The sequence below is a fragment of the Aspergillus steynii genome (genome assembly GCF_002849105.1).
Source record: "Aspergillus steynii IBT 23096 chromosome Unknown P170scaffold_5, whole genome shotgun sequence".
Classification (NCBI taxonomy): Eukaryota; Fungi; Ascomycota; class Eurotiomycetes; order Eurotiales; family Aspergillaceae; genus Aspergillus; species Aspergillus steynii.
Genome location: NW_020194402.1, coordinates 861,016 through 882,949, shown reverse-complemented (window position 1 = coordinate 882,949; position 21,934 = coordinate 861,016). Strand labels below are relative to the sequence as shown.

At 53.9% G+C, this 21,934-nt stretch overlaps 7 protein-coding genes across 7 annotated transcripts; 6 read left to right on the top strand and 1 right to left on the bottom strand.

The window, feature by feature from the left end:
- Nucleotides 1–327: 327 nt before the first annotated feature.
- On the top strand, nt 328–1,911 carry P170DRAFT_437523 (acetylornithine transaminase). Its single transcript, XM_024849386.1, has 2 exons — nt 328–702; nt 768–1,911. The coding sequence occupies exons 1-2, from the start codon at nt 511–513 to the stop codon at nt 1,830–1,832; spliced, it is 1,257 nt and encodes a 418-aa protein (XP_024703085.1). The 5' UTR covers nt 328–510; the 3' UTR covers nt 1,833–1,911.
- A 159-nt stretch (nt 1,912–2,070) lies between these two features.
- Nucleotides 2,071–3,785, top strand: P170DRAFT_385716 (battenin family protein). The gene is made up of 3 exons (XM_024845737.1): nt 2,071–2,391; nt 2,448–3,192; nt 3,247–3,785. Exons 1-3 carry the CDS (start codon nt 2,247–2,249, stop codon nt 3,752–3,754), a joined length of 1,398 nt encoding a protein of 465 aa, XP_024703084.1. The 5' UTR covers nt 2,071–2,246; the 3' UTR covers nt 3,755–3,785.
- A 542-nt stretch (nt 3,786–4,327) lies between these two features.
- Nucleotides 4,328–6,883, top strand: P170DRAFT_197654 (putative lipase). The gene is made up of 3 exons (XM_024842742.1): nt 4,328–4,459; nt 4,502–4,592; nt 4,653–6,883. Exons 1-3 carry the CDS (start codon nt 4,453–4,455, stop codon nt 6,871–6,873), a joined length of 2,319 nt encoding a protein of 772 aa, XP_024703083.1. The 5' UTR covers nt 4,328–4,452; the 3' UTR covers nt 6,874–6,883.
- A 1,820-nt stretch (nt 6,884–8,703) lies between these two features.
- On the top strand, nt 8,704–10,337 carry P170DRAFT_426992 (MFS transporter; the record flags this gene model as incomplete). Its single annotated transcript, XM_024847751.1, has 4 exons — nt 8,704–8,819; nt 8,872–9,993; nt 10,059–10,137; nt 10,209–10,337. The coding sequence occupies 4 exons, from the start codon at nt 8,704–8,706 to the stop codon at nt 10,335–10,337; spliced, it is 1,446 nt and encodes a 481-aa protein (XP_024703082.1).
- A 229-nt stretch (nt 10,338–10,566) lies between these two features.
- On the top strand, nt 10,567–11,430 carry P170DRAFT_437516 (uncharacterized protein). The gene is made up of 2 exons (XM_024849385.1): nt 10,567–10,859; nt 10,969–11,430. The coding sequence occupies exons 1-2, from the start codon at nt 10,824–10,826 to the stop codon at nt 11,266–11,268; spliced, it is 336 nt and encodes a 111-aa protein (XP_024703081.1). The 5' UTR covers nt 10,567–10,823; the 3' UTR covers nt 11,269–11,430.
- Nucleotides 11,431–12,453: 1,023 nt separating this feature from the next.
- fma-AT (acetyltransferase fmaC) lies at nt 12,454–13,521 on the bottom strand (the record flags this gene model as incomplete). Its single annotated transcript, XM_024846832.1, has 3 exons — nt 12,454–13,113; nt 13,188–13,344; nt 13,405–13,521. The coding sequence occupies 3 exons, from the start codon at nt 13,516–13,518 to the stop codon at nt 12,467–12,469; spliced, it is 918 nt and encodes a 305-aa protein (XP_024703080.1). The 3' UTR covers nt 12,454–12,466.
- A 410-nt stretch (nt 13,522–13,931) lies between these two features.
- Nucleotides 13,932–21,728, top strand: P170DRAFT_410081 (polyketide synthase 2; the record flags this gene model as incomplete). The annotated part of the gene is made up of 8 exons (XM_024846831.1): nt 13,932–14,331; nt 14,413–14,842; nt 14,909–15,252; nt 15,323–19,389; nt 19,452–19,736; nt 19,793–19,867; nt 19,924–20,745; nt 20,832–21,728. The coding sequence occupies 8 exons, from the start codon at nt 13,932–13,934 to the stop codon at nt 21,726–21,728; spliced, it is 7,320 nt and encodes a 2,439-aa protein (XP_024703079.1).
- Nucleotides 21,729–21,934: the final 206 nt, after the last annotated feature.

Here is a 21,934-nt window from a genome sequence, read left to right as displayed (position 1 = left end):
GGTTGTGTTTGACGGTTCTTGGGAGAGAAGAGGAGAATTGCGGAGTGGCGGAGACGGAATCCAATGACTGCAGGCAAAAGTTCCGATAAGCGATCGTCCCCGATATCGCGGCATTTTTCTTGACCGATGGCTTTCCTTTCCCTTGTCACTCCACTTGCGCGTCTTTTTATTTAGATCCCCTTCTCCCTTGGAATTTGGTTAATTCCTCCTTCTCTTTTCTTCTACTTGTTTTATTTATACCCAGTGAATCTTAATCTCTCCGAATGTCGTTTGTTCGCATAGCTTCGCGGCGATTGCCGCTCGCCAGGAAGCTCGTTCCTTCAATTGAGTCACCGCTGCAGCGCCGATTTGCGTCGGCCTCGGCCACGCAGACGTCGAACGTTTCTCAGGATGTGAAGGCCCAGGCGAAGGTATTATCATCGGATCTGCTTTGGTATGCTAAAATAATAACGCTTATGACAGAAGGAGGCGTCGCTGCCCAATCCCGACCCCGCTGCCGATTCGGCGACGATGGCTTTCATCCAAGACCGTGCTCCGTATATGGTTCCGACCTATGTTCGACCGGCCCCGATGATGGTGAAGGGACAGGGATGTTATCTGTGGGATATGGAGAATCGGCGATACCTGGATCTTACGGCAGGTATTGCTGTTAACTCTCTTGGTCATTGTGACCCTGAGATTTCTAAGATCATTGCCGAGCAGGTGTGTATTCTTCAAGTCAACTATGCAAGGGATTGTTTGGTGGCTAATGGAACGCCAATCGACAGGCCGAGACTCTCGTCCATGCCTCCAACCTGTACCACAACGCCTGGACTGGCGCCCTCAGCAAACTGCTGATCAACACCACCCGCGAGTCGGGTGCCATGCGCGATGCCTCCCAAGTGTTCATCTCCAACTCCGGCACGGAGGCCAACGAGGCCGCCATTAAATTCGCCCGCAAAGTCGGCCGCTCCCTTGACCCTTCGGGCGCAAAGCACGAAGTCGTTTCCTTCCACAACTCCTTCCACGGCCGCACGATGGGTGCTCTGTCCGCCACGCCCAACCCCAAGTACCAGACTCCCTTCTCCCCCATGCTGCCGGGATTCAAGTACGGAAACTACAACGATGTCGAACAGCTGCAGAGCCTCATCACCGACAAGACGTGCGGTGTGATTGTGGAGCCCATCCAGGGTGAGGGTGGTGTGAATGTTGCCACCCCGGAGTTCCTCGTGGCTCTGCGCAAGCGCTGCGACGAGGTCGGAGCAGTTCTGGTCTTCGACGAGATCCAGTGCGGTCTGTCCCGTACCGGCACCTTCTGGGCCCATGCTCACCCCTCTCTGGCTCCTGCCTCAGGCGAAGCTGCGCACCCTGATATCTTGACTTCCGCCAAGGCCCTCGGCAACGGTATTCCTATCGGCGCCACGATCGTCTCAGGAAAGACGGTGGCAGAGCATATCAAGGCCGGTGACCACGGAACCACCTTCGGCGGTAACCCTCTGGTGTGCCGTGTCGCACATCACATCGTTGAGCGTCTGGGCTCGTCGGAGCTGCAGAACTCCGTTGAAGTGAAGTCGGCCCAGCTTGTGTCCGGTCTGGAAGCCCTCCAGAAGAAATTCCCCGGCGTCATCTCTCAGATCCGCGGCCGCGGTCTGATTCTCGGCGTTCAACTTTCCTCGGATTACACAGCCAAGGCGTCCGAACTGATCACTGCCGCGCGGGAACGGAGCATGTTGATCATCACCGCTGGCGATGGCTGCCTTCGATTCGTCCCTCCCTTGACCATCACCGAGGACCAGATTAAGACGTCCTTGAAGATCTTGGAACAGGCCTTCGATGTTGTCACCAAGGCTTAGGCGATATATAGATAAAATATCCTGGATAGATAAAAAGACATTTGCTTTATTTTGCTATCTAGTTCCGATAGATGACAACTGCCAATTGCTTATAGTTATCCAATCCCTGTATAGCATCGTGTGACGGAGTATCTTAAAAGATTGATAAGATAGGCAATGATCGGCAGTGTCAGGCAACAAATTCAGGCATGAAGGCACCGCTGACGGCAGCTGGTCACGCGCAGACCGACAGTCTCCCCAACTCCCTTTTCCTGTCCTTTGCACCCTCGACAACTACGACAACACCCCAGCGACAGTGGCCCATTAGCAGCAATGACCTTTACATTCTTATCTTAAGACAAATAACATGAACACCGGTGCTTGCTCTTTGAATTTGTAGCGTACTAACCAAAGAATTCTCCTTTACCTGTCCTGATGCCTAGAACACCCGACCCAGACGAGACACCTATGTTACCTCTTCCTGGATCCCCATCTTCCTCGTGGGCTCGATTCCGAGAGCGACTTGGAGCCCTATTTAGCGGCGCTGACCCCAGAGTCTGCGTCGCGTTCTGGCTGTTCGGTAAGCTGCCTGCCCAGAATACAGCCCAGAACGGCCACTAACGTATTCCGACACAGGGTTGATCAACAATGTTCTCTACGTCATCATCCTTTCGGCGGCCCTAGATCTTGTCGGTCCCAATGTGCCCAAAGGCGTCGTCCTCCTCGCAGATGTCATTCCCTCGTTCGGAACCAAGCTCGTCGCCCCGTACTTCATCCATGTCGTTCCATATTCCGTACGAGTCGTAATCTTTGTTGCCATCTCCGCGATTGGCATGCTCTTGGTCGCACTGAGTCCGGAATATACAGACGGTGGCTCAGTCGGAACCAAATTGGCGGGGATCGTGCTGGCAAGCTTGTCCAGTGGAGCTGGAGAGCTGAGCTTCCTGGGTCTCACCCATTTCTACGGCCCTTTCAGTCTGGCCGCCTGGGGAAGTGGCACTGGGGCGGCCGGACTGGTCGGAGCTGGTGCGTACGCGCTGGCAACTACTTCGCTCGGCCTCGGTGTCAAAGCTACCCTGTTGACATCCGCGTGCTTGCCGGCGGTGATGCTCGTGAGCTTTTTCACTATCCTACCACGGTCTCATATGCACATGTCGCGCACGTCGGCAGGATATCGTGCAGTTGAGGACCCGGATGTGGTAGAAAATGGAAGTGGATTGGGCGACGACCATGAGGTTGCTTCCGACGAAAGGGAGACGCTACTCAGTTCGTCTTTCCACGGTGACGACAGTCAAAAAGCGAAACCATCGGGCCGTGGTAGCATCGGGTGGCATAGTGTCAAGGCGAATCTACAGCGTGCCAAGGGGCTGTTTTTCCCATTGTAAGTGTGGTATGAGACCAATTTAGCCGGATCCCAGCTGACAGTTGCACTCAGCATGCTCCCCCTACTGCTGGTCTACGTTGCGGAGTATACGATCAACCAAGGCGTGGCTCCAACCCTCTTGTTCCCTCTCCAGGAATCTCCGTTCGCCCATTTCCGTGCTTTCTACCCAGCATATAATGCGATTTATCAAGTTGGAGTATTTATCTCTCGGTCATCTACCCCGTTCTTTCGCATCCATAACCTGTATTTCCCTTCATTCTTGCAGGTCATCAACCTGGCCATCTTGTCTCTCCACGCCTTGTTCAACATCATTCCCAGCGTGTACCTTGTCTTCGCAATCATCTTCTGGGAAGGACTCTTGGGCGGACTGGTATACGTCAACACATTTGCCGAGATCGGCGACCGTGTACCCAAGGAGGATCGCGAGTTCTCGCTGGGAGCAACCACGGTTAGTGACTCTGGTGGCATATGCATTGCCGGCTTTGTGAGCATGGTGTTTGAAGTGTGGCTTTGTGACTGGCAAGTGGCACGAGGGCGGGATTATTGTCGCCGATTATAGACTCCTTTTTTGGAGTGAATCAAAGAATCATATTATAATTGTTTCCTTGTATTTTTCGGACTGTAGTACAGAGATAAGAGGGTCTCGACAAGCGCAGAATTCGAACTGCGACGTCAGATGACGCCAGTCACGGGATGCGGGCGGACAGCATGTGACAGGGACTCGAGCGACTCGAGATGAATCATTCACCATTAAGCATTCGCATTCATCGCCGCCGAGCGATCGTCCATTACCCTTCTTGCAACCCAAAGATGCCCCGGATCCCACGATGACTGGCTTACCCCGTCCACTTCCCCACATATCTCCAGTCAGCCCGACAGTGGGGACTTTCACATGCAATTCCCGTCCGCCAGCTTATCCATGGATGCCCTCATGGCGCTTTGGAGGGATTCTCCTGGATTCATTGTCCTTTGTTCTTTGGAACCCATCCGCCATCTCCTTGATTGACTGACGACCACTTGCCGGGTTGTCCGTTCTTCAGCAACCAGAAAGTCTTGCTTACCTACTTCGCATTGTCTAGGCTTCGTACAAATGGCGGACATTTCATAATTGGCTTGGTCTGACTTTTGCTTACTGGTCCGGTGTGCATTTTTACCTGGTTCCGCCTCCAGGGCCTCATTTTTAACTGCGACATTCTTTGTGTTATTTGAGGGGCTCATTCCTGCACTCGAGACAACTCCAGCTATAATTTAGCCGGGATGATAGGTTAGTTTCACGACTCAAACGCGGAATTCAACGTTGACAAAGGTGTAGACCACGTTCTGGGACGGCCGTCCACCAAGTTTCGTAAGATCCAGGTCTTCGCCGTTTTCCTGTTCTGGTCTTCTTATCTCCTTCGGTACGACATGATCCCTGCCACCCACGCTCTCCACGAGGTAACTGACAAATCATTCAATAGAGGAAACAAGCATGGTCCTCCGATTATCCGAAAGCTTTCGTCTCGTCTCTCCCAGAAACTGAGTGTCTGGCAAACTACGGTCTTCGTTTTCCTATGGCTTTACATTTGTCGAAATTTCGCGAAGATCGTTGGCTTGGAGTGCCCGGAGCCTTTGTCGAATCTGTATTCGCGTTCCTTCTTCCGGGCAACATGGATCACCACGGCTCTGGATGCAGGCTTCTGGACGGCGATGAATGTTAAGCCAAAATGGCTACGTGATATCTCGTCCTTAGTCTTCACGGGATATTATCTATTTGCGGCAGAACAGGCCGATGAGAAGGTCCGTCGGGTTCGGGCTACCCTCACGGTAGAACACCTGCGAGTCTCGTGGAACAAGGCCACAACGCCGTACCTGTGGACACTGGCGAGTATAGTCCGGCCCCGACTTACCAGATATCCTCCCCGTGCAATTCGAATCCCTCGTCCGGGACAGTCTTCATACACAGAGCCGACCAATGCATGGCTCTACTTTGATGGGCCTTTGAGTACGCTCCGGGACCAGACGTGCATTATTCTGGATATCCCCGGGGGTGGGTATGTTGCTATGAGTCCTCGGTCTTCGGAGGATCGGTTGCTTGCATGGGCAGGAAAGACCAAGGTGCCGATTCTCAGTCTTGACTACAAGAAAGCGCCAGAGTATCCCTACCCTTACGCTCTGAACGAATGTTACGATGTCTACCACATGATTGTCTCTACTCGCGGCCGCTGCGTGGGGCTTAGCGGACAAACACGACCTCGAATTGTTCTTACCGGAGACAGTGCGGGCGCGAACCTCGCCGTAGGAACGGCATTGGTGACTCTCCAGTCTGGTGGTGCAAACGCGCCACGATGGCAGGGCGAGAACATCCTGCCGCGCCCAGATGGGCTGGTTTTGGCGTATCCGACGCTAAGCATGAAAGTGGAAAGCTGGATGACGGAAGAGCAGATGGCCTTGATCCAAGAGAAAAGCACGCGTCGGACAAATCAGAGTGTCTTGCAGCGGAAGAACATGGACTATCAGCGATTAACGCCGTTCACATCACCAGGTCCCTCTGTCAGCGACTTGCAAGCTACACCTTCACCTGATCCTGACGCCGAACCGGATGGGATAGTGAAAGAAGCTTCAAAGATCATCGAGGAGGAGCTTGCACAAGATAGCATAGCAGCCCAAGCTGTTGAGATGACTGAGCACCAGCCAAAGCAAATCCGAACTCGGTTGGCCGTTTCCTCGATGATTTCATACGTCCACGATCGCATGTTGACCCCCGAGATTATGAGAGCTTTGATTATCTTATATATCGGTCCTCACAATCGCCCTGATTTCAGTACAGACTTTCTCCTGTCGCCTGTTCTTGCGCCGGACGCACTACTCTCACGCTTCCCAAAGACATACATCATCACGGGGGAACGCGACCCCCTAGTTGACGATACTGTGATCTTTGCCGGCAGGCTACGACAGGCGAAGTTGCACCAATTCAGAGAGCGCCAGGAGTTAGGCCTAGAGAAGTCATGGCGCAGCTTCAAGGAAAAGGACCATGTTGAAGTGTCCTTACTACCAGGGGTGTCTCATGGCTTTCTCCAGATGGCAGGATTCTTCCCCGAGAGCTGGAAGCACATCAATCGATGCGCTTCGTGGATTCAGGATCTGTTCGAGATGGCCGAGAGGAAGAAGGCATCTCCCAGCTTCCCGCAGTCCTTAGTCGACACCGCCAGTCTTCATAAGACGCCCAAAAAAGAAACGACCAACAAAGAGCGTACCCGCAATCACAAGCGAAGCCTAACTGGCGAGTCCTCGGCCGACGAGGATAAACCGTTGGAGATGGGCATCGGCAAGATGACGCCTCTGAATACGGATGACGGCCATGTTGGCCACGCACGAATCCATCGGTCCTTTAGCAGTGGCGTCCAGCTGGTCAGCCAAGAAATCCACTCCGACAACGAGGTTCCCCGGTCCAGAAGCGTGTCAAGGGGGCGCACACCTCGAGCCAGCGGGCTCGCCAGAAAACGGCGATTTGCACCGACATCCCTGAAGATGCCCAGCGTGAACGGATACTCGTCCGACGGCCCGGAAAGCCCGGCGTACTTTCGTCGCAGAGAGGGCAGTTTGGATAGTCTCTCCAGCGAGGAAGATCTGCTTCACCGCCGCATGACAGGCATCGCGGGAGGATTGATGGGTATTGGAGAGAGGGCACAAACCCCGTAGTACTGAGGCGAGATGCAAGTTATGACCGGGTTATGGATATGGTATTGGACAGCGAGAATGTATCTCTCTCTTTATGCACAGTACGAACACCAGCACTCTGATAAGAATAGATTGTTTTCATTTCCTCATCTCCATCGCATCGCATCTGCCCGGGTCGACATGTGATTGAACATGTGATTGTGGACCGCCTTGATGCCTGGGACTGTCTGCCCCACTGCCTCTTTTCTTCCAGATCAAGACTTCTAGGCGACCGTTCTTTTTTATTTTTACATAACTTGGAGTCTTGGACAGACGATGGCGGTGGATGTGCACTCCGTGTCCGTCTTGACATTTTACAGATTAGTTATCACTGTTTATATGATGACGTGATCATCCCGGCCCCTGTCCCTGCACAAGTAAACAGTTCTAGAATATGTCATCCGAGGAGGATCTAAAGATGCGCCACCCGATAACACCACCCGCATTGGCATGCCATGGCCCGGTCAGGTTCCGGGCGCCTGAATAAAGTGGTATTTATGCATGACTGCGTGCATATATACTCCTGGTGGACAGAGTAGATATGAGCCCTCACGAGATGTAGAGAAATATACTGCATGTGACTGAGTACATGGAATTTGACCGATTGACTTTGATGCCTGCTTATTCTGTAGGAGCTGTGTTCCTTAAACATTAGCAAGACGGTAGCTATAGTGCATAGATTTATGCAATGCCTTGATCCCTGTGCAGCATCGCTCATCGGGTTGCCGTCGTCGGCCCGATGACTCAAGGTCGGACGGGTCGCAAGAAAATCTCCGATCGAATTATTGATTATTGAACCACATTTAAAGATTACAGCGTGAAGATCCAAGCAGAAAACCCGAAGAGTGAAGGCATTGACATGTGACAGTCACATGCGCCCAGAGCCCTCGCGGCCAGCCCTAGTCCCAATGCGGTAAGGCCAGCCCCGTGACTGCAGCCCTATCGCCCCGTCCTCGACCGAAAGCCCGACAGATCAGGATATCAGTCATCCGTCAGAAACGATGAAATCATCAAAAATCAGTCCATGTGGTTCCTTTTGCCCCAATGCACGATGAACGCCGCTGACCAAACATGCTGAGTTGTCCCCCGTGTCGAAGGTTTGACACTGCTGGATTTTTTCTGCATTGGGATTACGCTCCCGATGCTGTCAGCAACTACTATTCTTATCCGCTGTCAGCCCAGCTTTTCGTTATGCCGTGCTCTGCTGTTCGCATCCAGCCCGCTAGCGTGCTAGAGCCTCGGCATCCCGACTCCCCGATAGGCTGTGCCACCTAGTTTGGGTAGCCTGACGCAGTGACGCTAGATGTATCCATCCGCCATGCGGATATCATACCCTTCGGAGAAAACCGACATGGATGGGGTCCACCCAGTTCTTCTGGACATTTTGGTTCTGGCGGTCCTTTCTTGCGGAATCATCTCTCCGCTCGACCAATGCTAACAGATAATGGTCCGGTTTTCTGCCCTGCAACTCTTGGCGGGCGAGGAGTTTGCGAGGCTGGGTCTTTTCTCGGCCTCGTTTCATCTGGTTGATTTGTTATTGGGTGGAGATGTCGGTAAGGAAGCAGTCAGGTGGATAGGGATGGGTAGGATATGGGCGATGGTGTGAATAATGGATATGATGGCCTGTTTTTTTTTATTTTTTATTTTCTTTTCCCTCCTGGTATATGATAATGTGTTGGTCTCACTTGTGTTCGCTCTCTTTATATTTTGTTCTCTTGCCTTTTGGAATTTATTTTCTACTTTCGGAAATTATTCTCATGTCCCAATACAAGACATACCCCAAATTCATTCGTCATTCACAGTCAATCGATCATGTCAAGAGCACCAAGCGTCCCCGACTCCGCGGTGACAATGAAGACCAGGCCACATGTCGACTTTGACGGCCCTGAGGATCCATTGAACCCTCTTAACTGGCCCATGAAAAAAAGGTTTGTGCATTTGCTAGAAGGTTGATGGAATGCTGACGGTCTGTCACTTTAGGGCATACATATGCGCCATCTTGGGCCTCAGTACCATGGTTGTCGCTTTCGCCAGTAGTATCTTCTCCCCGGCTATACCTGCTTTGATGGTTGTGTACGGCATTAGCAGAGAAGTCTGCACCCTGGGCATTTCTCTCTACGTGTTCGGATTCGCCTTTGGTCCCCTGGTCTTCGGCCCTTTCTCCGAGCTCAAGGGCCGATACTACCCTCTATTGATCTCGATATTCGGCTTCACGGTCTTCTCGTTCGCAACTGCCGTCTCGAAAGATGTTCAGTCCCTTTTCATTCTCCGCTTCTTCACCGGCTTCTTCGGTTCCGGACCTCTCACCCTCGCCGGCCCAGCATTCGCAGACATGTTCTCTCCGCAGCAGCGAGGCATTCCTATCGTCATGTTCTGCCTGATGGTCTTCATCGGCCCCCTCGCAGCCCCGTTCATTGGCGGTTTCATCGTCATGAACGACTCAATGGGTTGGCGTTGGACGGCCTATATTCCCGGAATCCTGGGCGGCTTCGTTCTCGTTCTGCTCCTGCTCTTCCTCGAGGAGACCTTCCAGCCCGCCATCCTCACCCAGAAGGCTAACCGCCTCCGCCATGAAACAGGTGACTGGTCGCTGCATTCGAAACAGGAAGAACGACGCATCGACTTCCACACCATCCTTACCGAGAACCTCAGTCTACCACTGAAGATGCTCGTCCGCGACCCCATTACCCTCTGCATGTGTGGCTTCGGTGCCTTTGTTTACGGCCTGCTCTACCTCTTCCTCACGGCATACCCGTTGGTGTTCCAGGGTGTGCACGGCATGAACCTCGGCGTCGGCAGTCTGCCTTATATTGGAGTGATTGTCGGACAGCTGTTCGGGGCCGTCGCTATCGCTGCTACCCAGCCGTGGGTGCTGCGTAAGATGGAACGCAACGAGGGCGTCATGATGCCTGAGTGGCGTCTTCCTGTTGCTATTCCTGGAGCAGTTGCCTTTTCTGCTGGTTTGTTCTGGCTGGGCTGGACGGGGTATAAGTCCAGTTTCCACTGGATTGTTCCGACCTTGTCGGGTCTATTGACTGGGTTTGGACTGTTGACTATGTTCCTTCCTTCGTTGGCTTATTTGGTGGAGGCCAGTGAGGACAAGTAAATCCCCCCATCTTTATTTCCCTCACTTGACCATGTTAAGGATTAATCTAATGGATAAATAGCGCCGCGTCTGCCGTTGCTGCGCACACGTTCCTCCGATCAGCCGCTGGCGGTGCATTTCCTCTTTTCGCGAAGCAGATGGTTCGTACTCTCATATTCCCCATTGTACAATTACCATTCCTGTGCCCTTTAAACTAACAATGCGACTACAGTTCGATGGCCTAGGTGTCGAATGGGCTTGCACGTTACTAGGCTGCGTCGCGGCCCTGTTCATCCCCATTCCAGTGCTGCTGTACATCTACGGGGCTCGAATTCGGAGTAAAAGTCGGATGTCGGTTTAATTTTCTTCTGCTTTGATGAGATTTGGTATAGATGGGTAGTTCACTTACAGAGATGGTCCTGTTTTGATGTTAATTGGTTGATAGGGGACTAGATTGGGTCTGTTACCCATTCTTCATGTCTCTGGACATACTGTGTGCATTTTTAAATATAGAGGGATTTAATACTGATACGATGCAAATGAAAACTCTTTATCTGAAAAACAAGCTATAGTCTGGTGCCATGGGTCGGCGGTCGACCCGTACCAATAATCCACATGAGACTTGAATCCTTGAATAGCATCATCATGAGGACTTCTACGGAACAAACAAGCATTACGACGTTTGATGCAACACCAGAAAAAAAGCTTCTTCTTATTTCTTTGAAAGTAACCTTCACCTCTTATCCCCAGCAAACCTCACCTACCATATCTCCTTCTCTCTTCGCTTCAAAACAGGACAACACATATCTACATCCCGAAGAGATTTAAATAATCAGCAACCATCAAAATGAAGAGCCAAGATCGTCCACCGCTATATGAGCCCGTATGTTATTTTCACTTTCACCTAAAAGAATCCACCATGTTGAGAGACAGGCCATCTAGTACACATACACCGTTGCTTGGTTCCCCGCTAATCCTAGCCTCCATCATAGTTACAGGAAAGGGACATATCCCTATCAGACCTCGAGGCAGGCCAGGCTCCCACAACGCAGCATTCCACAAGCACAACCAATGCCAATTCTCCTGCGCCTCAAGCAACAGAACCAACTCCAGGAGCAGTCCAGCAGAGCAACCAGAGCTCTTCCGCGCACGAGGAGTTGGGTGTATTCGGTTGTGTCATGGGAACATGCGGGCTGGTGCTTCTTCTCGGAGGTTTTGTTTTAATCGGAGGGACGCTTATTTGGGCGATACTCGCGGTGTTTCAACTGATCGCGCATGTTGGGGATCAGTGAGTGAAAGAGCGGGGAGAGTTGTGTTGCCGGGGTTGCCTGGGTTGAATGGCTGGTTGAAACCTTTAATCTATACGATGGTTGGATCTACTCTTGAAGAGCGTCATTATGAGGATTTGAGGGCTTTTCACTGAGTAGGTAATTGTTATGTATTTGTGATGTAAGAGTATTAGAATTTGCTTTCTTCTTTTCTTTCTTTGATTTTACTTTCTCTTTCTTTTTTTTAAATTCCTGTTCGAAAGAAACCTTCACCTTCCATCTCAAGCAAGCACTATCGATCGTGTCTTTTTTATCTCTGCTCTTCAAAACAAACCAAAACCACCAAGCTATATCTACGCTCAGGGCTTTGAACCCAGCCAGCCGTCGAGATGACTGTCTCAGAGAACTCGACACCTCCACCTCCATACGAACCAGTATGTTGTTTCACACTATGCGCGACAAACCCGTCACGGCCTACCTGCCGCGAGAACCCCAAGTGAACCGACAAGTTTGCATTCTTGCTAACACTAGCGTGCTATCTATAGGAGATGGATATAACCCTGGCAGAGCTTGAAGCCGGACAAGCTCCGAAAAATAATGCTGTTTCATCAGTAACCTCCGGGACTTCAGTGACCTCGACTACTCCAAGACGAAGATGCTGCGGTACGGGCACCATGATAATATTGCCTATTATTATAGGACTTCTTCTTGTGTGCGGGCTCATTGTTGGGCTGGTGGTATGGACACATATAAATGAGAAAACTTCTTATGTTTGGACCCAGGATCGGGGGTGGGTGGCGGTGGTGGGTTAGAGGAGCTTTGGTGGTAGAGCAAGGGGTCTTCGCTGATACCTGATTAATAGTGATAGAACGAATAGAGAAGTTAGTTGTTCGCTGTGGAGATGGAATGGAATTTGCTGGTGGTGAATAGAAAAGCTCACACTTCAAAGCAACCATGACTTTTGAGATAAGAATGATTATATACTATGAGGTCGGCCGGATCTGGGTTAGCCTATCCTGTGACCCACATGCGCCGAAAGGGCTGAGTTCTCGTCAGGGCTTGGCCATTTGCAACTATCTAACAGCTCGAGGGAGTCCATCGACTCCATCATATTTCTGCATAATTCATCCACAGGCGTTATCTGGTCTTTGTGGGAACAAACGGACCATGTGAATTCAAGTATTCTATCAACTCGATCCATCCGGGTTCCGGAAATGCAGCATTATGTGATCTTCCCCTCCAGAGCTGCCTTTACAAAGTCTAGCGTGACCTGCATCACGACTTCTGATCCTTTGGCCGTCAGAATGGACAAATGACCCATACCTCCGGCCACATACACCCGTTTTGGCGTGCCTTTTATGAGGTCGAACGCAGCCTGCTGCTCGTCGGGGCTGGAAATATCATCACATTCGGGAATCACCATTAACACGGGCACACCCTCAATACCAGCCATGATCTCCTTGGGCCGAAACAAGGCTAGTTTGTGGTAGGCCTGCAGGGTGATGCGGCTTCGAAACGCCGGATAGCCGCGCTCCTCGGCCGTCTGCATGAGCTGCGCGGCCTCCAACCCCCCCGGACCCCCAGCGCCGGCCATTCCGATGAGATTGTCGCCTCGGGCGTTGAACGGCTGCAGTGACATTGGCGGATTGCCCTGAAGCTGGGAACTGCGGTCACGCATGAGCTGGGCAAAGGCGCGCTCGCGCCGGTCGCCTCGGACGTAGCTGAACACCGGGCATATCATGACGAGGGCTTTGGGGCGGCGGTCTACGGCTGCAGCGCAGGCGCTGACGGACGCACCGTAGGACATGCCCCAGAGAATGATTTGGTCGGTGGACACGGAGGGCAGAGAGGAGACATAGCTGACAGCGTCTAGAGCCGGTTTTGTATACTCAAATATCAGATGGATGACGGGGACGAGGGAGCAATAACGGGAGCAAACGCACCGGAGATATCTTCGGCCATCTGGTATGGACTGGGTTGATTTCGGGGCTCACCATCGCTGGCTCCGACGGTTCGTGCATCGTAGAGGAGAACGTTGTATCCTAGATATTGGAACCTCTCGGCGACATCCGGTAAGAGCATGTTCTTTACGCAATTCCACTAGAAATTGTGCCTTAATCATCTCGGTCTTCATGGCAGAGATATGTGATACAGACATACTCCATGTGTCATCACAATGGCTGGGGACGGACCGGGTACGGTATACCACCACCCTCGAAGGGTGATGCCGTCGATGGTCTTGAACTCGACCGACTGGTATCTCTCTGAGGACATTAAGGGTGATAGAGAGGTGGTGAGCGTGGAGAAAGATCGAATCAAGATTCGAGAATATAGAGGGCAAGGGCATCCCAGGTGATTGCGCCTTTCCGCCACCAAGGCCTATTCCAAACCATGATGCTGACGATTAGAAACGTTGTCAAAGATTAACGTTGCGCAAATGTTTGGTTCAAACCCACCATTCTTAATCAATGACGCGGAATCCACTGAATTAGGTTTGTATGGAGTGATTTCAATAGTTCATACCTGCCGAAGCCGGTAGCAGACGCAGATCCATGACATCCTTGGCGAGGCGAGGCGAGGCATGAGATGATGGAAAGAAGCTCATCTGCCATAAAGGGTCAAACCTCTGGACTGTTGCCTCAAATGATCTATGTGAAGTACCTACTACCGTTGGTATTGCTATGAGAATGGCACCTCGCCAAGCTCAAGAACCGATTGCGATTGTTGGTCTTGCCTGCCGATTGCCCGGCGGGATCAACAACACTAACCAGCTCTGGGAGTTCCTAGAGAAAGGTGACATTGCCTCGCGAGAAGTGCCGGATTCGCGCTTTACGTGCGAGACACACTATGACGGGTCTCTCAAGCCAGGCACGATGCGGCCTCCGGGGGGCATGTTCCTGCGCGACGTCGACCCGGCCGACTTTGATGCTTCGTTCTTTGAAATTTCCGGGGCAGACGCGGTGTCCATGGACCCGAATCAGAGACAGATGATGGAGGTTGTTTATGAAGGGCTGGAGAATTCGGGCCTTACGCTGGAAAGGCTCGACGGAGCATCGGTGGCTTGCTTTGTGGCCTCGTTCGCGACTGGTAAGTTGGCTATATGCTTCTGTTTACTACTACTCCTGGTCCAGTCCTACCATTAACTGCCACTGAGCCATGGCCCCGCAGACTATGCGGAAATCCAGAACCGAGACCCCCTTGATCGCGCTAGCAACCATATCCTCGGCATTGGTAGGGCCAGTATGGCCAATCGTCTCAGTTATTTCCTAAACGTAAAAGGGCCGAGTGTGACAATAGACACTGCCTGCTCCAGCAGCATGGTTGGCCTCCACCTGGCAGTGCGAGCCTTACACAACGGCGAGGCCGAAACGGCGGTCGTGGCCACCAGCAATCTGTATCTCAACCCGGAGCATGTCCAGGACATGGGAAGTTTGGGCCAAGCCCATTCACCGACCGGCCTCTGCCACACATTTGATGCTACTGCCGACGGCTACATCAAGTCGGAGGCGGTTAGCGCTATCATTATCAAGCGACTTACGGATGCAATGCGCGATGGAGACCCTATACGGGCCGTGGTTCGGGGCACGGCGTCGACCAGGTATGTTCTCTAGGATAGTCGTCTGTAACTCTTCTGAAATTCTCTGACACATTGCCTGGTACCTAGTAATGGACGAACCAACGGGTTGGCTAGTCCCAGTTCCGAAGCACAAGCAAGTGCTATCCGAAAAGCCTACGACAGCGCGGGTATCGCCAACTTCAACGACACGGCCTATCTCGAGTGCCACGGCACCGGGACTCCTGCGGGAGACCCTACAGAGGTGAACGGAGTGGGTTCGGTCTTTGCAGCCACTCGCGATCCCGAGACGCCGCTCATTCTTGGATCCATCAAGGCCAACCTGGGCCACTCAGAGCCGGCGGCTGGCAGCTCTGGCGTCCTCAAAGCTGTCCTGTCGATTGAACGCGGCTTCCTTCCCGGCACTCCGAGTTTGATGAGCCCCAACCCTAAAAGTCAGTCTATCGGTCCCATCTAGGACTTGAATACCTCCACCCTGTTACTGGGTCACTGACCGGTCATTAGTCGATTTTATGCGCAACAGAGTCCGCGCCTCGCGAACCGCTATTCCCTGGCCCGATCAGCCAGGCGTCCTGCGGCGGGCCAGTGTCAACTCCTTCGGGTACGGTGGCTCCAATGCAGTGATCGAGCAAGCCCCAAAGCACGATGGACCAACTGCCCACGTCTCCTCAAGGCTCGCGAATGATGATTATGACTTCGATGCTGATCTCATCAATGCTGAAGATTCGGTCACTGCCCGCCCGTATACCCTAGTATTGTCTGCCAACGACACCGTATCGCTACAGGCCAGTATTGATGCCCTTTGCACCCATCTGCTGGACCCTCGGACTCAAGTGAGCTTACCAGACCTCGCGTATACCCTGTCGGAGCGCCGCTCGCGCTTTTGGCACCGCGCCTACATAACGGCCCACTCGACGACGGGGCTTCGGGCGACTGATTTTGTCATTGGCAAACGCGCCCCCAAGGCGCCACGATTGGCATTTGTCTTCACCGGCCAGGGGGCGCAGTGGCCCGAGATGGGTGCGGCTCTTCTCCAGCATTTCCCGTGCGCACTGGCTATTGTGGAGGAGCTGGACCAGGTTTTGCAGAGTCTATCGCATCCGCCAGCTTGGTCCTTGCGGGCGGAGCTTACAGAGTCACGCAACGCAGAGCACCTTCGCCAGCCGGCCTTCTCTCAGCCAATCGTGACGGCCCTGCAACTGGCCTTGCTGGAGGTCTTCGATTCCTGGGGAATTGTCCCGACTAGTGTCGTCGGTCACTCCTCCGGTGAAATCGCTGCCGCATACGTCGCCGGGCTCATGTCGCGTGCGGATGCCATCAAGGCCGCCTTCTACCGAGGCAAGGCGGCTGTAAATCGAGAGACTCAGGAAGAGGCGGAAATGTTGGCCGTCGGGCTAGGCCCTGACACGGTGCAGGCCTTCCTGGACAAATACTCCGGCGAAGTATGGATTGCCTGTTTTAACAGCCCGACGAGTGTCACCATCTCTGGGCATCGGAAAGCCCTAGAACCCTTGGCCGACGAGATTAGAGTGGTCGGTCACTTCGCTCGTCTTCTGCAGGTTGATCTGGCCTATCATTCTGGTCTGATGTCAGACATAGCAGCAAAATACAATGAGCTGCTGGATGAAGAGCCGTCGTTCCACCCTGCTGCAACTCCAGCTGCCTCTCCAGCCGTGCCCATGTTCTCCTCAGTCACTGGCGCTGCGATGACCACCGCCGCGGATGGTTTATACTGGAAAACAAATATGACCTCCCCGGTGCGCTTCAGCGAGGCCCTCACAGCGCTAGTATCAGACACCCGCAAACCAGACATTTTGATTGAGATTGGGCCAGCGGGTGCCCTTGCGGGTCCCGTCTCCCAGGTGCTCAAGACACTTCCCGGCGCTACGGATATCACGTACACGTCTGCGTGGGCTCGTGGAGCTGATCCTATAATCGCTATCTTCGACGTCGCCGGCCGCTTGTTCAATTTCGGCGTGCCCATTGATTTCACCACAGTGAATGCCTACACGGACAGTCCGGTGCGTACCGTCATCGACCTGCCCAATTACCGTTGGAACCACTCAATCAAATACTGGTATGAGAACGCCTCCAGCCTCGACTGGCGCTTCAAGTCCTACAAGACGCACGACCTGATCGGTAGCAAAGTCCTCGGAAGCCCCTGGCAGGCTCCTTCGTGGCGCAAGCGTCTGGATTTGGCGGACGTGCCATGGCTGCGCGATCACGCCATGGGAGCCGACATTCTGATGCCAGCGGCGGGCTTCATTGCCATGGGTCTCGAGGCGATGTACCAGAAGCACGCCTCCGATCAGCAGCCGGCTGTGACCTCTCCGAGCCAGCTGGGCTTTCAGTTCCGCAGTGTGCGATTCCAGCGCGCCCTGATCCTCCGGCCCGACCGGCCATCTTCAGTGCTCCTGTCGCTGATCCCTGTGCCAGGGAGCCATGTCTGGCACGAGTTCTGCGTTGCTAGCGAAGTTGACGGTACGCAAATGCAGCATTGCGTCGGCCGTGTGCGCGTCCAAGATCCCGTGGTCGAGATGGCCAATGCGGCTGAGCTTGGCCCATTGCAACATCCCTCCTCCGCGCAACTGTGGTACAAGGCACAGCGGGAAATCGGCATGACCTTTGGCCCGGCATTCCAGAACATTCAGTCTGTCGAGGCGACCAGTGGACAGCGGGTCAGTCGTGCGCGGCTGTCTCTGGCCCCCCCTCCGTCTCGATGGGATCCTCAGTCCTATTATCCTCTTCATCCGGCGGTGCTAGATGCATGCTTCCAGAGCGCTACCCCTGCTCTGGTTGCTGGCGAGCGCAGCAAGATCCGTAACATGGTGGTTCCCTCTCTGCTGGACGAGGTCGTAATCAACCCGATATCTGCGACCCTGAATGAGGGATTGGTCGTAGCTGAAGCTGTCTTCAACGAGCGCGGCCGTAGGGATCAACTACAAAGCTACTTTGCGAATGTTCGACTGCATGACCCGCAAACCGGAGCCCTGTTTATGCGCACCCATGGCCTTCACATCGCAAAGCTGGATGCAGGCCCACAACCCGGTCCCCATACCCTGCACCAGGTTGTTTGGCAGCCGGACATCTCTTTGCTGACGCAAGAGCAGTTGAGGTGTCTCAGTCACTCAGGACACAGGATTGCCACTATCCTGAACCTGGCCTCTCACCGCAGCCCGACACTTCGAGTGCTGGAGGTGAATTTGGAGGTAGAGGATACTTCGAGTGTCTGGTTCGAGTCCGGCGGAGATCTCGCGGCCACCCACGCCGCGTATACGGGGTATGATCTCCTATTCGTGGATACCAAGACGCTGGTTACCGCGCAGACCCAGTATGAGAATCGACGGCAGACCTCGTTTCACTTGGTCATGCTAGACCGCGAGGGTCTGGGATTGGACACGGATGCCCTATATGGCCTCGCTATTATAAAGGGGGCGCGCACCACGGAGACGGTAGAACAGGTTGTGAAGAGCCTAATGCCGCTGCTGGTCGAGGATGCGTGCACACTGCTGATGGCAGGCAGTCCACCTATGACAGGGAGCCCCTTTACAACCATCCCCGAGCAGCCGCGTATCGATGGCTCCCCCTCTGAGAAACCGACTCTCTCAAGCAGCTCCAGCTCGGAGGCGGCCGGCTCAGCATCGGGGGTGACCCCAGCTAGCTCCGTGATCTCTCTAGACCCCAGGATCAAGCTGCGCCCATTCTCGAACGACCAGACCCTTCGTAGACTCGGCCCGGCGGGAGCTGGACTCTTCCAGTCCCTCATCGAGGTGGATTGGGCGGTCGACGGCGACGTTTTGTCATTTTTGGGCCGGGGGTTGACAGCGGGGGCACAGAGTCCCCGTGGCTGGCATCTGGTTCTTTATAGCTTCAACGAGACCACGCCTCGCCTAGCACCTTCGTGTCAGGCTGCGCTGGAGGCGACCGGCTGGAAGATCACTTCGCGCTACAAGGCTCTATGGCCCGTCGAACTATCGACGTCCCGGACTGTGGTGATGGTTCTGGACGAACTGTCCATGCCACTCCTCCCCTACCTCAACGAAGAACAGTGGACCATATTGAAGTCTCTCGTGAGCTTCGGTTTGCCCCTTGTTTGGGTAACCAAGGGCGCGCAGCATGACCGCGTCACTGACCCGGATCGCGCCTTTGCCGTCGGGTTATTCCGAGTTGCTCGGCGTGAGGACCCAACTGCCAAGCTCACGGTGTTGGATGTCGAGTCCTCCATGTCTCCTGCGACTGATTGGGCAATCGAGCAGGTCTTGCGGCAGGTGCAGCGTGAGACGACGCACGGTGGCGAGGCGGTCGTCGAGACCGAATATGCCGAGCGAGATGGCATTCTTTACACCCAGCGACTAATGCCGGATGCACAGATCAATGCCTTCCGCCGGGCCGAGACCGAGGGGACTGACCCCGTCATTCGTGGCCTGCATGAAACGGACGTGCAGGTGCGTATTCACGGGGATCGGGTCGGTACGCTTGATCTGTCTTGGTGCGAGGAGGAGCTGGTGGAGCCCGAGCTAGACGCCGGCCTTGTTGAGGTGGAGGTGAAGACTGTGGGAGTGAACTTCAAGGTGCGTCTCCCTGTTTCAGATCTCATTACAATGAATAGTCGGCCAGTGCTGACGTTGGTTAGGATGTGGCCACCATCATGGGCATCGTGCCCGAAAACGAATTCACCATTGGTTGCGAATGTGCCGGCGTGGTTCGTCGAGTTGGCCCTTCGTCGAGCCCCATCCAGGCTGGAGATCGTGTGGCAGTCGTGACCAAAGGTACATATGCCAATCGCGTGCGTGTAGCTGTTGGTCTTGTGCATCGCATCCCAGACTGGTTGAGCTTTGAAGATGCCGCCACCATCCCGCTGGTCTGTATGACCGCATACGTCGGGTTGGTTGATCTGGCCAACTTGCGAAAGGGCCAGGTATGTTTTTCTCCCCCTATCGAAACAGAACATCATTGACAATCCATTCCAACTAGTCTGTCCTGATTCACTCCGCTACCGGTGGCGTTGGTCTCGCCGCTATTCAGCTGGCCCGGTTTCGACAGGCCGAGGTCAGTTAACCCAACCCCCCTGGTCGATCTACAGGCTGACGCCGTCAATGATCTAGATATTCGCCACGGTTGGTACAGACGAGAAGCGCGAATTCTTGTCCACTACATTCGACATCCCTCACGGTCACATTTTCTCATCGCATGACAGCCGCTTCGCCGAAGATATTCGCCTCGCTACCAACAGCCGGGGCGTCGATGTTATCCTCAATTCTCTCACCGGCGAGCTTCTCGACGCATCCTGGAGACTTTGCGCCGACGGGGGAACGATGGTAGAGATCGGCAAGCGCGATATTGTGGGGGGCAGCTCCCTGGCGATGGAGCCGTTCGATCGGAACTGCTCTTTCCGGGCCATTGACTTGTCCTACACGAACCATTCAACAAGCGAAGAGTCCGCACGAGTGCTACGTGAGATCTTCACACTGGTTGAGAACGGCCATATTGGTCCCATTCATCCCATCACCACCTTCGGCTTCGACGCCGTCCCTGCCGCCCTGGCTTACATCCGTCGCGGCCAGCACATCGGCAAGGTCGTCATTACCAACGGAGACGCACCAGATGTGCATCTGCCCATCCGACCAGCTTTACGGAAGCTGCAACTACACCCTGACCTGTCCTACCTCATCGTCGGGGGGCTCAAAGGCCTTTGTGGCAGCCTGGCCATCTATCTCGCGCGGCATGGAGCCCGGCACATGATTGTATGCAGCCGCAGTGGCCTCGCCGACGAGGCGTCGGCCCGCATTGTACACAACTGCGCCGCCTGGGGCGCTACGGTCGTGGATGCGCGAGGCGACGTGGTGGATTATGACTTTGTGCGGCAGCTATTCAAGTCGGCTGCACCCCCAATTGCCGGGCTGATCCAAGGGGCCATGGTTTTGCGTGTATGTCCCATCACGCTTTTATCTTTCCCGATTCACATTGAGCACAATAGACTGACAAAGAATCCCGTTCTATCTTCCACGACCAGGATAAACCCTACGAATCCATGACTGTCAAGGAATACCACGACGCGATTGCGGCCAAGTTCCACGGAACCTGGAACCTTCACTGCGCCTCGCAAGAAGTACAGCCACCCCATTCCCGGCCGCTCGATTTCTTTACCATGCTCTCCAGTGTATCCGGAGTAATCGGCAACAAAGGACAGGCCAACTACGCGGCCGGCAACACCTTCCTCGACTCCTTCGCCAGCTATCGCCAGGGCTTAGGTCTCGCCGCCAACACCGTGGACCTCGGCGCTATTAAAGACGTAGGCTACATGGCCGAGGTTGGGACCGAATTAGAATCCCGCTTCGACACTCGGCAATGGACGCCCATCAACGAGCGGGCATTGCGAGAGATACTGACTTACTCCATCTTGCAACAGAAACGTGGAGATCCAATCAATGCAGGGAGTGTGGCGCAACTGGTTACGGGCATTAACTATCCCTTGACTGTAGGGTCGTCAGATCTCGCCGGAGACCCGAGGTTTGGGTACCTATTCGGCGGCGGAGACGCGGGAGAAGGCCTGGAGGGTGAAGGAAGAAGCGCAGCCAGCGAAGATGATCAAGCGATCCGGGCTTTGAAAATGTCAATCCAGCATTCCCAGCCCGGGGCAGATCCGACACCCGTAATCAAGCCTGTGGTGGAATTGCTGTCGAGCCAAGTCACGAAGGTCTTGCGGCTGGAGATTGAGGTTGAACCCGGCAAAGCGTTGGTTGCGTATGGACTGGATTCCCTGTCAGCCGTGGAGATTAAGGCGTGGGCGCGCATGAAGATTGGAGTCGATTTCAGTACGCTGGAAATCACAAATGCCAGTTCCATTTACGCCCTTGGGGAGAGTATGGCTACGAAGCTGTTGGCGGCGACCGTGGCGCCTGGTGATTGATTTCGAATCACTTTAATGTGTCCACTACCCATTTTTCCTTTTTACACATAGTGTAATTTGATCACTCCATATGACTGGCAGATACGCATGATGACATGGCGCCGTTGCGCAAAGAGCCCCTTGGTAGCTCCCCAGTCGTTAAGCGCCAAGATTGACTAATGCAAGGTTGACAAAGATTCAAGTGAGCTCGGAGAACTTCCTGCAAT